Here is a 15,758-nt window from a genome sequence, read left to right as displayed (position 1 = left end):
CTCACTTGCAGAATAAAGCTGCTTCTTGAAACAAGTACATGACGACCCATGGTTAACACATTTCCTTACCTGACGTGGTGTAGAAATTGAATGGCACATTAGCAACTGCATAATTCTCTGACAAGTTACACAGTTTGTCACTGACTAGCACTGTTTTCCCAACTCCACCATTCCCTACCAGCATCACTGGTTGCCTCTTTTCCATAAGCATATCCAGAAAAAACCGGACCCTAATGGATTCAGATGTATGCACCAAAACAGCCTAAAAGAAACAGATACTACATGTAAGTTACTATACAGATAAATAGTTTTATATTTTTGTCATAATACTTATGACATTACAGCTTACACAGGCCTTTGCAGTAGTACCATTTGCAACTTACAAAATGAAGTGAAGAAGTGGTAGGTGTTCAGGGGATATACAGTGTCATTTAGGAGGGAAGTCACATAATTTGTGAGGTGATTCTTCATGTGAAAACAAACAAAAAATGTGCTATGAACATGTGTCCAATTTATGATCATTACAGAACTGGAGCAGATTGAATTCTACACATGTCCACAAATGGATAAGAAGACAAGTGTGATTATTATTTACCAAAATGCTGTGTAAACACTGTGGTGGACTGAGTGATGGTGAGACAGATGACTAATCCATTCTATAAAAGATGTGGGGTTTTCCCAACACATAGCAGCACTGTGATGTCGCACCAAGGCAACAGCAGCAAGCGTACTAGTCTGCAATCATGGGCTGAAACAATAAGCAGCCATGAGGTCATGTGGATTTTGTGCTTGAATGTTGACTAATTGAGCAAGTCCACTGTGTCCATGAATACCAACATGCCGCATACGTTCACCCACGAAGAATACGCGGATATGTTGTTTGTGTGTGCCTACTGCAGTGTCAGTGCCCATGCAGCTTCGGCAGAATACCAGAGATGTTTCCCTGATCGACGAATCCCCTGTGCCGGACTATCTCCCAGGAGTTTTCAAACATTACATGAAACCGGAACATTACCTAGTGTACACATAACATTGGAACATGAGGCCATCCAGTCAGTTGAGGAAAGGGACGAAATCATTGCAATGGTACAACAGAGTCCCACCACCAGTACATAACACATTAGCCATCAGCTTAATATTCCTCAAATGCGAGTATGGTGCACATTACATTCAAGAGGCCTGTACCCATTCCATGTGCAGCCCGTGCAAAATCTGTATACAGGTGACTCAGTAACGAGACAATAATTATGTGAATGATGACTATACACAGACGTCATGCAATATACTTTATTTTCAAATGATGTTACATTTAAATGTAGTGGTTCATGAACACCCACAATTCTCATACATATGCAACGGAGAAGCCAAATGACACTACAGAAAAAATATTCCAAATTAGGTTCTCAGTGAATCTAGTGTGGTAAGATTGATGACCCAATGCCTGTGTTCCTGCCAAACTGCGTGAGAGCCACAACATATACACATTTCCTGATAGAAGACCAACCTGCACTTACGGAAGATGTGACATTAGAGCAATGATGGCAAATGTACTTGCAACATGATGGATCACCGATTCACTGTCCCAGACTAGTATCCCAGTATCTGAGTAGCACATTTCCTCTACAGTGGATTAGCTATGGACAACCCACTAAGTGCCCGCCAGATCACCTGACCTAATCCTTTTGGACTTCTGTTTATGGGGCTGGTTAAAGGGGGTGTATATGCTACAAAGATGGATACACGTGAAGAAACTTTATCACTTGTATCATCAATGCTGTTGTGTGCATTAAAGTCGGCCAAGATGATGTTTTCAATGTGCAACACAACACATTCTCCAATATGTTGACAAGTGCACTGAGTTGGGGGGAGGGGCTTTTTTGAACACCTCTTGCAGGATGGATCAGTCATCCATCCCATCTTTAATCTGTCCAGCACCATGCCTACACAGCATTTCGTTCGTGGATGTGTAGTCTTCAACCCACTCCTGTTCCATAATCAGACACATGTTCGTAAGACTTTTTCAGTTTATTTTCACCTGTACAATCACCTCACAAATTATGTGACATTTCTCCTGAATCATCCTGTATATTAAAAATAATTGCAGATTTGCTTAATACTAGAAAGAAAATCATTACCTCATCCTGAATCTGTGTGGCACTGAAGACAAAAGCATTATCAGGGAGACGGATTAATTGTTTTCCTCTCCATGAATATTTTATGGCCTCACCCGCACCTACTCATTGGCACGAAATTGTTCCAAAATAAAGAAAGCTGTGTTAAAGTGTTTTGCAGCAGCCACATTCAGACAGACTTATTGTTTTCATTATAGATTTCATATGAATGTAATGTAGCTAGACATATTAATATCAGGGAATGTCCTGAATTAACTGGGACCTCTTCCTCCTCCATTCCACAAGAAAAATAGTATTCTCCAAGAATGTTATTCTGATGTGATGGAATTCTGAATGTCATAAAATTGGAAAATACCCATCATGGGGTACCATTTGTGGCAGTTTTTGCAATCAATGAGACTACACTGAAACAAGAGCTTGAAATGGACACCTGAGATCACGCACTGTTTCTAACTATTCAAAAATATATCATTAGAAGCCTACTGTTAGTCTTAAGTACAGTAACAAACTGTTCAATTTACATCTCTCAAAACACGTCTCAAGAGCCAGCACTTTTTATTAACATAAAACTGGCCAATGATAATTTAAATAGCTTATTGCATGTGCAGGACCACAACGACTATAAATTTATTGAGGGAAGACAGTGTCCTGCATAGGCTGTTTTTATTTTTGAAATAAACACTTTATTTCATTCTTTTTCCTTATTAGCTAATTTTGCCCATTGGACATTTTCATAGTACCTCTGTCAGAGTGAAAAACTGTAGTGACATATTTGATCTCCACACATTAGAGGAAGTATCATCTAACTGTATCCTTAATACAAGTTCCTTATGAATGTGATGGTAATGGACACAACTTTCACATATGTGAATTTCATATGTAAAATGATAGAATCCAACCCTTATGTGGTTCTGTGCCACTGTAGCTACATAAACCACATTGAAATCTAAACTAATGGATTTTAATGTGTTTACACTGGCACATTGACAAACAACTGCAAAAAGGTTGGATTGGATTTTACCATTTTACATACGGAACTCACATCTGTGAAATGTGTGGCCATTGCCAACCATGTCTGCACATTGGTTACTGACCATTTTATACATAATTCACGCTAGTTTCTTTGTTCTGTAGATGGAAGGCACAGACTCCTGCCTTTGAAGTCTTCAGCCTTGGATGGTTCCAATTACAGTAAACTGCAATCCATAATATGAACTTTCTTCCATTGCATCCTTACCTCACGAGTTAACAATCATGTCAATTTACAGTGTAGCTTTATCTGATAATATTTTTTTTATTTTCTGAAAATAACAGTGGTGGTATATGGCAGAAAGAATAATCAGCAGATCAGATGGTGTGTGGAATATGCCCCAAAACTGTGTATTTCAGAAAATAATTCTTTAAATAAAATCAGTTTTTAATATACTACATTTCTAAGTCAGACTAAAAAGTATAAAATAATTTCTTCAAGCTTCATACCAGTTCCTAACCCCATGTGCATAGTCCTGAAAATATGTGATAGCGATTTTTTAATCGCTATGAAAAGACTTGTAAAATTTAAAATGAAAAATGTGGGTATAGGACTATCTGTATGGGGTTACGAATCTGTATGGGGCAGGATAAATTATTTTATACTTCTAATCCAATTTAAAAAGTGGTACATTAAAAATTTATTTTGATTTAAATAGTTAGTCTGTGTTATTTGGTCTCGGGTGTGTGACACTTTTCAATCAATTTCAAACATTTTGATGAGATTACAACAGAGATACGTAGTAAATGTCAATTTTTTCAATTTCTCTTCACCTGTGTTAACCAATATATTGCTTCTAATGTGTAAAAATCATGAAAAGACTGTGAAAGTAAAAATTAGAGAGATTCAAGCTCACATTGGAGCTTACCAACAACTACTGTTCCTGTGAACCATTCATAACTGGAACACGAAAACAGAAGCATGGCAGTGACACACAAAGTAACCTCCACCACATACCAGACAAGGAAGCAAGTTAATATTGGACTGCCATCTGGTTCTGAGCTATATTGAAAATTTAAAAGTCTCTAGCTCATTGGAAAATGATAATGGTAAAACAAGTAAACTCCACTACACATCTGACAAGGAAGTTAATATTCCACTGACATCCTGTTCTGAGTTGTGTTAAAAGTTTCAAATCTCTAGCTTATTGAGAAGATAATTTAAAATTAGTGCCAAATGGAGAAACAGACAAGATAGCGACCTAATGAAAACATCGTAAAATTATGATTCATTAGAAACTGCACAGAAATAATCTTTATTTCTCAGCTAGACGGTCCCAAAATGCATTAGATGAAAGCTGTAAGACATACTGGAATGTGAGATTCTCTTTATTTTTGAAATGGTAACTGGAAACTTACACACGAAAGCAGTATCAAAAACTATATTCTACCAAACCAATTCAGTCCAGTATTGCTATTCCAGGCTTCTCTCAGTATACTAGGTCTCTCTCCTACAGGATATCATTCTAGTGCTTCTAAAGGTAATTTAGCAGCAGTAAATATAATCTACAAACAGAAATACCAATCCTGTGGTATTACATACAACATCTAATGATAACAGAAAAAATAATTTTAGTCATCAAAAATAAAACATTGTACAAATCATAGCTCAGTTATTAGAGCTACCCCATATTAGGCTGGTGTGATATTGAGTTTGATGATATACACTGACGGCAACAAAACGGCCTCGAGAATAATCATTGTTTCCAGCAATTACACAGATTGGCTGCTGTGTTGTGTTGATTTCGCAGTCTCTTAACACAGGAACAAAGACGGTAAAGTGTGATGGGAGTATGAAGACAGTATAGCATAGCACAGCAGTTACAGCCTACTCAGTAGGTTTGCAAACATTTATTATTTTTCACATTTTGTTGTTACTGTAAATAAATCTCTTTAAACTCAATGTCACACTAACTTCAGACTGCTCTATTGACTGGAGGCATAAAATTACAATTCACACAACTATTTATTTATTATGAGCACAAAAACGACATTTTCCAGTGACACTGGGCATTATATGAAACATTTCATGAGCAGCAGTAGTAGCCATACACTGGCTGTGTCAGCTTTCAGCACTACGGCAGTAGCTTGTGAAAGTAGCCTGCTCTCAGTGCCGCAGGCATTTCTTCTTCCGAAGACTGTTTACAAGTGCACAGCTTGTTATGGACACCATACTGCTGACAAACAATCTACCGATATGCTGAATGCTAGGAGATGCCATTAAGTCACCACCAGACCTCCAGCAGGCAGTCTTTCACTGGGCTTAATGTCAGCCGCCTCCAGCGGACCATCTATTGGAGATACTGTTGAGCTTGTGCTGAGCTCAAGTCCAGCACCAGCAATGCCTATGCCACAGCATCATGCCAGGCACCAGCCATGCCCTCTCCACAGTCATGATTGGGTTTCATTCGTATCTGATCACGACCATCTTTTTAGTTGTGTTATATCTTAATCTGCATTATGCTGAACTGAGCTTAGTTGGGTGGTGCTGTAAAAAAGTGGTACTGGCATACTACCTGTGAATCATCACTTATGGGTCATAAATTATTTGTGTGCAGCCGTACAACTAAGGACATAAAAGTATTGTGGGCTGCCTCCACCTACACATCACATAATAACTGAAAACATCTTCAAAAGAAAGGAAGAGTGTATTGTTGACAGTGAGGTCATTAGAGACAGAGCACTAACAGCAAGGACAGGGAAGAAAATCTGCCATGTCCTTTTCAAAGGATCCATCATGCTCTTCACATTAACAAATTTACAGTAATCGTGGATAATTGAAATCAAAATGGCCAAACAGGGATTTTTGATCTATGTTCTTGCCAAATGCTAACTTCTGTGCCATCTCAAATGGTAAAATATCTTTTAAAACGCCAGAGAAATTACACTTGATGATTTTCTGGCAGAGCAACTGTCATATGACACAGATGAGGAAAGGAACAAATAACTGAAATGTGGGATAATAAAGGGAAGGCAATCTCTCACCTATAGCTTTCTAGCTCTTGCTCTTGCTCTAGCAAAGGTGCACCCAAACATATACATCTGCAGCTGTGGCAAGACTGCGCATTGATTATCAATTACTGAAAACAGTCTTCTGTGATATGCAGGGAAGGAGGTAGTGAAGGACATACAAGGCCATGAGGGGATAGTGGGGTAGTGTGAGGCAGGTCTTTCAACCAATCAATCAGCCACTGCATGAGACAAAAGGCATTTGGAGGGTTGACGTGTAAAAGTCAAGGACACGAAGAAAAGGGCGGCCAGGGGAGGGGGGAGGGTGGATGAAGGGTGTGGAGAAAAGGATACTGTCCTGTCCAGCTCATTCACAAATCGATCTGACACCAGTAGAGCTGTGCATCATTCAATGTGGGAATGACAAGTAAACAACTGTCTCTAAAAATAGATCACTGGTGAACTGCTGGACATCAGTGTCCAACAGGCACAACATTTCAGCAAGTGACCACATTGCCAACATCGGATGCACTGATGAGCTGGCTGCTGGAGTGCCAGCACTGTGCTTTTATCTCCTCCCCCTCTCCCCCATAGCCCAAGATTTCTACACATCACCCTTACTCCAAAATATTGTTCACATTGGACATTGACATCTGGCACTTCATCCACGAACTATTTCCAGATGAGGGAGAAACTGAAGAATCAAGCAACTTCCTTATCACATGAAAGGCCACCACAGAAATATGACAAACTGCAAAATTGACCATCCAGTTGCTGAACATGCTGCATACCACAACACAACTGAGTTCAACAGATATTATACATGAGTGATTTGGATACACCACTCCAGCAGTACTTTCTCTGACCTACACAGGTGGGAACTATCTCTCCAGCATACTGTGCACTCTCGCAAACCTCATGGCCTAAACCTCTGCTAACCAGTTTCCCACCGCTTCATCTCACCTATTTCTTTCTCTCTTCTGTCCACACCATTCCTTCCCTGTCCACACTGTGTATTGCCTCCCTTCACATCTGAGAGCTCTCCCCCCCCCCCCCCCCCCCCCCCCCCCCCGTTCTCCACCAAACTTTCTCTCTCTCTCTCTTCCCTCCCTGTCTTCCTCTTCAACTCCAGCTTTCCTCTCCCCCTTGCCCCCTCCCTCTCTCTACCTCTTATATGCTCTACCCTTTGAACTCCTTTTGTGTTGTTGTGCAGCTGCTGAGTCATCTGTCGAAAGACCTGCTCTCATTAACTCGCTACCCCCTCTTTGCCTCATACATTCTACCCAACTCCATCACCACCTCCCACCTCACAGGCAATGCTCCCAATAACTAGTATTCAACATCAGTTTCACAGCAGCTGCACATTCGTATGTTTGGATGTCTCTGCGACTGCACATGTGAATATGAGTACTTTTGCTAGAGAAAGAGAAAGAGCTCAAAAGCTAGTGTAAATACTGTTTCCTTTTGTGTTTCTATGCACCACACACAACAGATGAGTAATTGTATATCCTTAATTTGAATGATCATTCCATACAAGATTTTCTATTGTTGAAATGTAGGAAACTCAGATTTTGTACATCGTCAGATATCAATTTGTGGAGGGTAACTTACAACCAGACAGTTAGCAGCAAAGGTGGACAAACAACTTTGTGTCAGTCTAACTTGTGAAAAATCCATACATTTTAATAGTAAACCAATTCTGAAACAATTTTAAACTACAATTTATTCCTTAATCCTCTTCTATCCAAGCAATTGATGATTCCACAATCTAAGGAATTGTAATTAACAGATCTCACATAAATTAGGTTAACATTATGAAATATCCAACAGTGAAAAATATTGTGAGTTTTGAATCCTAAGTTCTTGTTACAAGTTGGTTTTCATTCTGGATTCCTTAATTAACATATAATGCAATTCCGTAGTTAAACAATTTGTATTTGTGTGTTTTCTGTGGTTTCAGAAAACCACTTCCTTGATAATACAGATATTGAAAGTTATTTATCTTAAATAAATTTGGATGAAACTGTTTTTCGGCCTGGTAGTCATTTCCTCCACACACCAGGCAAGTAGTGCGGGCAGCCACCCCACTAGGAGGACATCTACATCTACATCTACATTTATACTCCGCAAGCCACCCAACGGTGTGTGGCGGAGGGCACTTTACGTGCCACTGTCATTACCTCCCTTTCCTGTTCCAGTCGCGTATGGTTCGCGGGAAGAACGACTGTCTGAAAGCCTCCGTGCGCGCTCTAATCTCTCTAATTTTACATTCGTGATCTCCTCGGGAGGTATAAGTAGGGGGAAGCAATATATTCGATACTTCATCCAGAAACGCACCCTCTCGAAACCTGGCGAGCAAGCTACACCGCGATGCAGAGTGCCTCTCTTGCAGAGTCTGCCACTTGAGTTTATCAAACATCTCCGTAACGCTATCATGGTTACCAAATAGCCCTGTGACGAAACGCGCCGCTCTTCTTTGGATCTTCTCTATCTCCTCCGTCAAACCGATCTGGTACGGATCCCACACTGATGAGCAATACTCAAGTATAGGTCGAACGAGTGTTTTGTAAGCCACCTCCTTTGTTGATGGACTACATTTTCTAAGCACTCTCCCAATGAATCTCAACCTGGTACCCGCCTTACCAACAATTAATTTTATATGATCATTCCACTTCAAATCGTTCCGCACGCATACTCCCAGATATTTTACAGAAGTAACTGCTACCAGTGTTTGTTCCGCTATCATATAATCATACAATAAAGGATCCTTCTTTCTATGTATTCGCAATACATTACATTTGTCTATGTTAAGGGTCAGTTGCCACTCTCTGCACCAAGTGCCTATCCGCTGCAGATCTTCCAGCATTTCGCTACAATTTTCTAATGCTGCAACTTCTCTGTATACTACAGCATCATCCGCGAAAAGCCGCATGGAACTTCCGACACTATCTACTAGGTTTACATGGGTAAATGGCTTTCATCAACACCAAGATATTTCCTTGAATGACCTGGGATGTTTACCATGAAGTTACATGTTGCCTCCACAGCATCTGGAGGCATCAACCTCACCGACAGGCATTGCGCCTGTCGCAGCAAAGTCCATTGTCGGCAGGGCACTACTTTGCTGCACCAGGTCATATGCCCTTCCTGTGCCATGCTGACATCCGTCTGCTCCCAACAATTTAGGGTACCAATGGACCATGCAAAGACAGTTACACCTTACACCTCAAGTCGGCAGAACCATCTGGCCACATCAGCAGTTCAGTCCCAGCACTACAAGTTGGCACACCAGCAGTTTCATCTCAGTGTTCCATGCCAGCAGACCTGTTCCAGTTCATCATGGTCTGCACCAGCAGCACATCAGCTGTCACATGCTGGCAGCACCTGGGCATTAATGTCCTACATCTTCATACAATACCTACTATGACTCTGGGGTACATTGTGTAGGTACATCACAGACAGTGTCATAGGAGAGATGTCTCTGTTACACAGTTGTGTAGATACTCATTGAAGAGCATTATAATTGGGTTTCATTTTGATAATAAAGTTATTCTTATGAAGCATCTCTGATCACTCATCAGTATGCGAGTACTTTATTGATGATGAGATAAACAGTTTTGTTCTATATCTACCCTAATTTGTTGGTGAAGAATCTGTCTCTCCCACCTGGTACAAGTGTGTTTCGTAATGTTTTTAGATCTATGCATCAAATTTCTTAGTAGTTGTCCTTTCTGCATAGTTCAGGTGACTCGTTACCATGTGTAGTAATGCATATTCTCATTCAAGCTGCTGGTCTGTTGTTTTCAGTATTTTAAGGTTCAAGTTTGTCATTCATGGACAGTGTTCTCATGCACAGACTGCATGTTCAAGTTCCTTATAATGCCTGTCTCATTGTCAGAGCTGCTACTGTCTCATGTCATTCCCTTCAGAAGCAGCAGGTTCAGATGTTGTTACAGGGTAGTGTAATTCAGCTCACTCAGGTTTTGCCTACTACAGTTGTGTCTCAGCACGCAGCTCCCATATTTGCAATGTTTGTTTGTTTGTTTGTTTGTGTGTGTGTGTGTGTGTGTGTGTGTGTGTGTGTGTGTGTGTGTGTGTGTGTGTGTGTCTGTGTCTGTGTGTGCATGTTCAACGGTCAGACAGAAGACTGGGAACTGTACCATCAACAGTTGAGTTGCATTTTATGGCCTATGGCATCAAAGGTATGCAACGCAGTGCTCATTTTCTTACCAGTGTAGTTGCAGAAATTTTTTATCTGTGTCATCAGTTCTTCCCCGACTTGCACCTGGAGAACTTAGAAGAGTATGATTTACTGGTGGAACAGTTAAAAGTACATTTTCTTCATGTCACTCACCTCCGGCTGAGAAATGCACGCCCCACGTCCTTAGTTAATGACAGTCAGTCATTTTCACAATGTTTGAGTGAGCTTGCTCCTGAACAGAGTCCAGACAGGGCATCTGTCAGTTTTTTATGTGGCCAGCTGGTACATCTTCCATCAGGTTCTTTGGATTGTTGTTGTTGTGTCATGTGCCATTCTGTGTCTTGTTCTCAGAGTTCTATGGTGGCAGTACTGCCACTCTTGGCATAGCCCATGATGCCACTGGACACCAATTCTCTTAATCTAAATGTCAGTTCTGTTGGCACTGGCCCTGTTATGGTTTGCCCCCTTCACCATCAAGCCTGTCGGTGGTGACATCAGCCCCGACATCAGTCCGGACATTGCCAGTCCTGTCCTGGCCGGGCCTTCTATTGTCTGCATGCGAAAATGTCAGTCTTGTTATAAGTTCAGTGTTCACATGCTGTGAACACTGGTCCAGTAACATCCCAGGTCTTCATGATGCTACTTACCATGACTCTAGAGTGCGTCATGTAGGTATGTCACAAAAAAATCGTAGGAGAGATATTTCTGTTGTATTGAGCTGTGTGGATAGTCATCCAAGGACATTATAGATGAATGCTATTTTATTAAGTTATTCTTTTAAAAGGATAGCCACTTAAACCAGGAAAAAAATCCCTGAGAATTTCAAGTGTGAGGAGGAAGATGGTGTCAAGAAGCTCCTGATAAACTAATGGTGAGCGGGGGGACAGCATACCACAATAATGACTTTTCTTCCCTCTCAGCTGAGCTATGTAACAGCCATAAGCAGTAGTGTAACTGCAGGTTTTAATCATCAATAATTTATTAAAAATAATATTCATATAATTAACACACTTTGAAACAGTAAGTATTTTAAAATTTATGATTTATAAAACTCAATAAAGTTCAATTTCAAAGCTAAGTTAAAAATGCAGACTGCCGTGAGATTTCATGAAATTCCTGTAATTTCCTCAGACTTACCTGATTTTTCAGATTAAATGTAATCCCCCAAGAATTCCACATTTTACAGAAGAATCACCATCCTGTTTAAACTGTCTCTGAACTCTCCTCAGTACAAGGGAACGTTATAAACAAAGAGTATTTTGAGGTCATATGCCTGTTCTTCAGTTGTCAATTGTGAAAGTTTCAGGTCAACATCATAACAGATTTTTGCAGTAATTTCATCTTATTAAAAAATACAGTGCCCACTGAGGAGAGGAAAATAACATGATTTGAATTACTCACTTCATCTAATCTAATTACCTGAAGTGGTATATCTGGGTCAAGTATGAAACGAGGTAACTTCTCGGTCCATGGCACAAATGTTTTGGATTCTGAGTCAATGTAGTAGTCAAAGACTGTTCCTTGGGCTGGAAATTTCACTGATTTGAACTCATTCACCCACCATTTTGTAAATTCTACACGGTAGTCAATATTCTGAAAAGAGAATTTATTTTAAATTTTTTGCAGTAATACTGACAGCAAAATAACACAACCATTAAAATATCTCTTTTTACCACAATGAAATCCAAATCATAAATATCTATTTACAAGTGAAGCAGGAAAATAAAGAAAAAAAAAAAAAATAAAAAAATAAAGAAAAAAATTTAAATCAAAAATTTTATTTGTTCTTTTCATTGATGAAGCAGCTTAATTTTTTTTATCTTAATTTTTTATCCCATAAACTGCAAGACTTAGACAAATAATTATAAATAAATAAATTAATAATAATAATAAATTAAAAGAAATTAAAAATATTTGTCTACCTGAACTGATAGCATGGAACTGAGAGAAGTGTGGTTAAAATACTTGTTTCCACCAAACTAATTACAGCTGAAAGTTGTGTTTTCATATCAGTATTATGAACATTCTTAATTTAATCTATCAAAAATACTGTTGTTGAAAGATAGCATCTGAATGAAAATACTTAAAAAAAGAAAATTACACAAGTTATGACCCCCTTAAAGAAGCCTAACACATTCCAGGTTTTTCCATTGCCGTTAAGAGCACAAATGTTAGGAAATAAGTAGTACTCTTTGCTCTTTGTATTTGATGAAACTTATGCATATATTTACTAGTTGAGCTATTATTGGTTTATTAATATTTATTTCTAATCTACTGTACTACAGATCAGAGTGGAAACTGGGAGGGGTAGATTAGTTCTCCCACCCCTTAGCTTCACTTTGTGAGTGTGAATGAGAAGCCATTGAGACAGTCTGGATTGGTCCATGACTCTAAGCTTACACTGTTATGACAGTGTCATTTCTGCCACTAGTGCCATCAAGGTTCGATTATAAGATGCAAAGACCCAAACACTAACTGTTATCAGCATTTATGAGGCAACTCTGCATTTCATTCATGCTGCTGTTGCTATGGCTTTGCAATTGTTTTGCTACCAACCATTTGCTTATATGTTCATTGTATGGAAGTGCTGTACATTTGCAAAGAGACTTGAGATTTTCATCACATGGCATTGATATCCTTATTTGCAAATTAAGATGACTGAGTCTTAAGACCCACAGAGCCCAACAGTAGAGTCATGTACAAGGAACACAAATTTCTTGATGACTTTAAAGACAATGCTACAAGAGGAGAAATTGTATCAACATCACAGACTGCAAGGGTGTGCAGTGTTCCACTAAAAACCATACAGATAATATTTATAAAAGTACAATATCCAAGGAAAGATGTTAATGGAAGAAGAACTGTCACTGAATTGGACTATCTCTAGAAAGACATTGTTCACCAGAATCAATATGAATTTTACAGCTGTGGCAGGGATATGCACATCAGAAAGAAAAGCATTGCTGTCCTATTATTTATCTCAATGATATCTGGTAAAATAAAAATCATGCTACAAAGCACAGCTGGCACAATTTAAAAGTCAATGATGGTTTGCAAGTGATGACTGGCAAAGGAAACAAACTTATTGTTGAAACTTCCTGAGAGATTAAAACTGTGTGCCCGACCGAGACTCGAACTCAGGACCTTTGCCTTTCGCGGGCAAGTGCTCTACCAACTGAGCTACCGAAGCACGACTCACGCCCGGTACTCACAGCTTTACTTCTGCCAGTACTTCGTCTCCTACCTTCCAAACTTTACAGAAGCTCTCCTGCGAACCTTGCAGAACTAGCACTCCTGAAAGAAAGGATATTGCGGAGACATGGCTTAGCCACAGCCTGGGGCTGTGGCTAAGCCATGTCTCCGCAATATCCTTTCTTTCACATCCCCCAGGCTGTGGCTAAGCCATGTCTCCGCCATATCCTTTCTTTCAGGAGTGCTAGTTCTGCTAGGTTCGCAGGAGAGCTTCTGTAAAGTTTGGAAGGTAGGAGACGAGGTACTGGCAGAAGTAAAGCTGTGAGTACCGGGCGTGAGTCGTGCTTCGGTAGCTCAGTTGGTAGAGCACTTGTCCACGAAAGGCAAAGGTCCCGAGTTCGAGTCTCAGTCGGGCACACAGTTTTAATCTGCCAGGAAGTTTCATATCAGCGCACACTCCGCTGCAGAGTGAAAATCTCATTCTGGAAACTTATTGTTGGTCATTCAAGATCCCTGAATATGGTTTCACAAAACCTGCAAGGCTACACTTTACATCCTGCATAATCAAGCAATTGTCATGAAAACATGAGTAGTGATGTACATAAGCACTGATTTTTAGAATTATTGCACAATTTAAGAGAGGGTTGTGCGACTGTAATGGACATAGCTAGTTATGTTGTTCAAGAAAAAAGCAGAAAATTCTTGATTCAAATACAAAGAAGGAAAAAGAAATTGAACAATGACTACAAGAGAAAACTATTTCAATTTTGGGCTGAGAGAAAACTATTTCAACTTTGGGCTGCTATACAAAAGTGGAAATTCTGAACCAGGTCAGCTACCACAAGCAATTTGAACCTGACAGCTTAGCAGCAGTTATGTGCTGACATTCATATTCTGCCAGATATGCTTCTTAGTATGATTTTGGTTTAGCTAGGTTGCACTGATATAAATAAAAGGATAATGATGGATTAGCTTTCTGATGTGCACTTTCCACACTGAAAATTACAGTAAAATCTTAAAAATAGTTAGTTGAAAGCGTTGACTCCACAGGTAGAGAGCTTTGATACTCTGAGTTCTTCATAACATGGCAGTTAAACAACAGTAAATTGCATAAAATGTTATGTTCCCCCCCCCCCCCCCAAAGCTGTAAAGACTGTTTCCACTCTCTGCTTCCTTTTCTGTCTCTTCCAAAAAATTTCTCAAGATGAGGTAGGTCTGTTGCCAGGCATACACTGCCTGTGCCAACAGTTTTCTCAATGTTATATGTAGGGAGCAGATGACATTTGTTTTGTGTTTTGTACTAAAGCCAATATGCAAAGTTAAGTAATTCTTAAATGCTCACACAGTCAAAACTGTAATAGCTTTAAAATTTAACAGATGAGAAGTAACAGTGTATTTGGCTGTAATATACTATCTAAATCTCAGAATAATACAGTAAATGGAAAGTCTGATGCTTCACTATAGTGTGTTCCAAACATTTCCCTGACATATAATTTTGCCTTCATAATAAAGTGTTTAAAATAAGTAACTGTCCACTTCCAACTACCAAATCTTTATTGCAATGTGCTGTCTGCCAATTTTGATTATCATATCATTTTCAAATAAATCTGTTGTAATGCACTGTGTTTACATGTGCCAAACAGCATTGCCTGATGGCATATTTAGCTGGCTTCACCTTGACACATGTAGGCTGAAGTCTTCTGCCTTGTGATGACTAAGGTGTACAGTCAGCACTTGAGGGGGGAAGGATGCAAAAAAAGTGGAGTGAGTACTGTCTATACTTCTATACTTTCCCCTCCAGCTGCCAGTTTCACTCCTCCCTAATATAATGTGAATATTTTGAGTAACACAATTCTCTGTCACTGGAAGACAAAAACACAAATTGAATAATTAACTGACATGCTGGCTCACTTGTTTCTTCTCAAGAGCTTACAGGTAGACACTCAGTTGTTCCTACTCTCCCAACTTTATCATTCACTTTGCTGCAGATGCTCTTAACCTTCATTTATCACACTATCGTTTTCACATAATTTAAGCACTCTTTTCACACTTTATGGATCAGGTTCTTGTATTGCCTATGAAACAATATCCTATTGTAAAAATTCAACTATCTATATTTTATGCATTACTGCTTTGCATTTGCTATCCAACAAGGAAATAACACTGCATTTATCAATATTCATAAAATGGAGATTATGCTTGCTCATATAAGAGTGTGATGCAATGAGCAAATAAAGAGTTGGCCAGGTGAATGA

General features: G+C 39.4%; 1 protein-coding gene across 1 annotated transcript in view; it reads right to left on the bottom strand.

Annotated features, from left to right (window-relative positions):
• Window positions 1–15,758, bottom strand: part of LOC124606003 (dynein beta chain, ciliary) — an 809,537-nt gene that overhangs the window by 277,008 nt on the left and 516,771 nt on the right. The window contains exons 47-48 of the mRNA XM_047137965.1: window positions 11,731–11,904; window positions 70–262 (exon numbers count right to left, since the gene is read on the bottom strand). Of these exons, the coding sequence (XP_046993921.1) occupies window positions 70–262; window positions 11,731–11,904 (367 nt within the window). The remainder of the gene's footprint in view (window positions 1–69; window positions 263–11,730; window positions 11,905–15,758) is intronic.

This window comes from Schistocerca americana, chromosome 3 (genome assembly GCF_021461395.2).
Source record: "Schistocerca americana isolate TAMUIC-IGC-003095 chromosome 3, iqSchAmer2.1, whole genome shotgun sequence".
In the NCBI taxonomy this organism is placed as follows: domain Eukaryota; kingdom Metazoa; phylum Arthropoda; class Insecta; order Orthoptera; family Acrididae; genus Schistocerca; species Schistocerca americana.
This window is presented reverse-complemented; position numbering and strand designations above follow the sequence as displayed.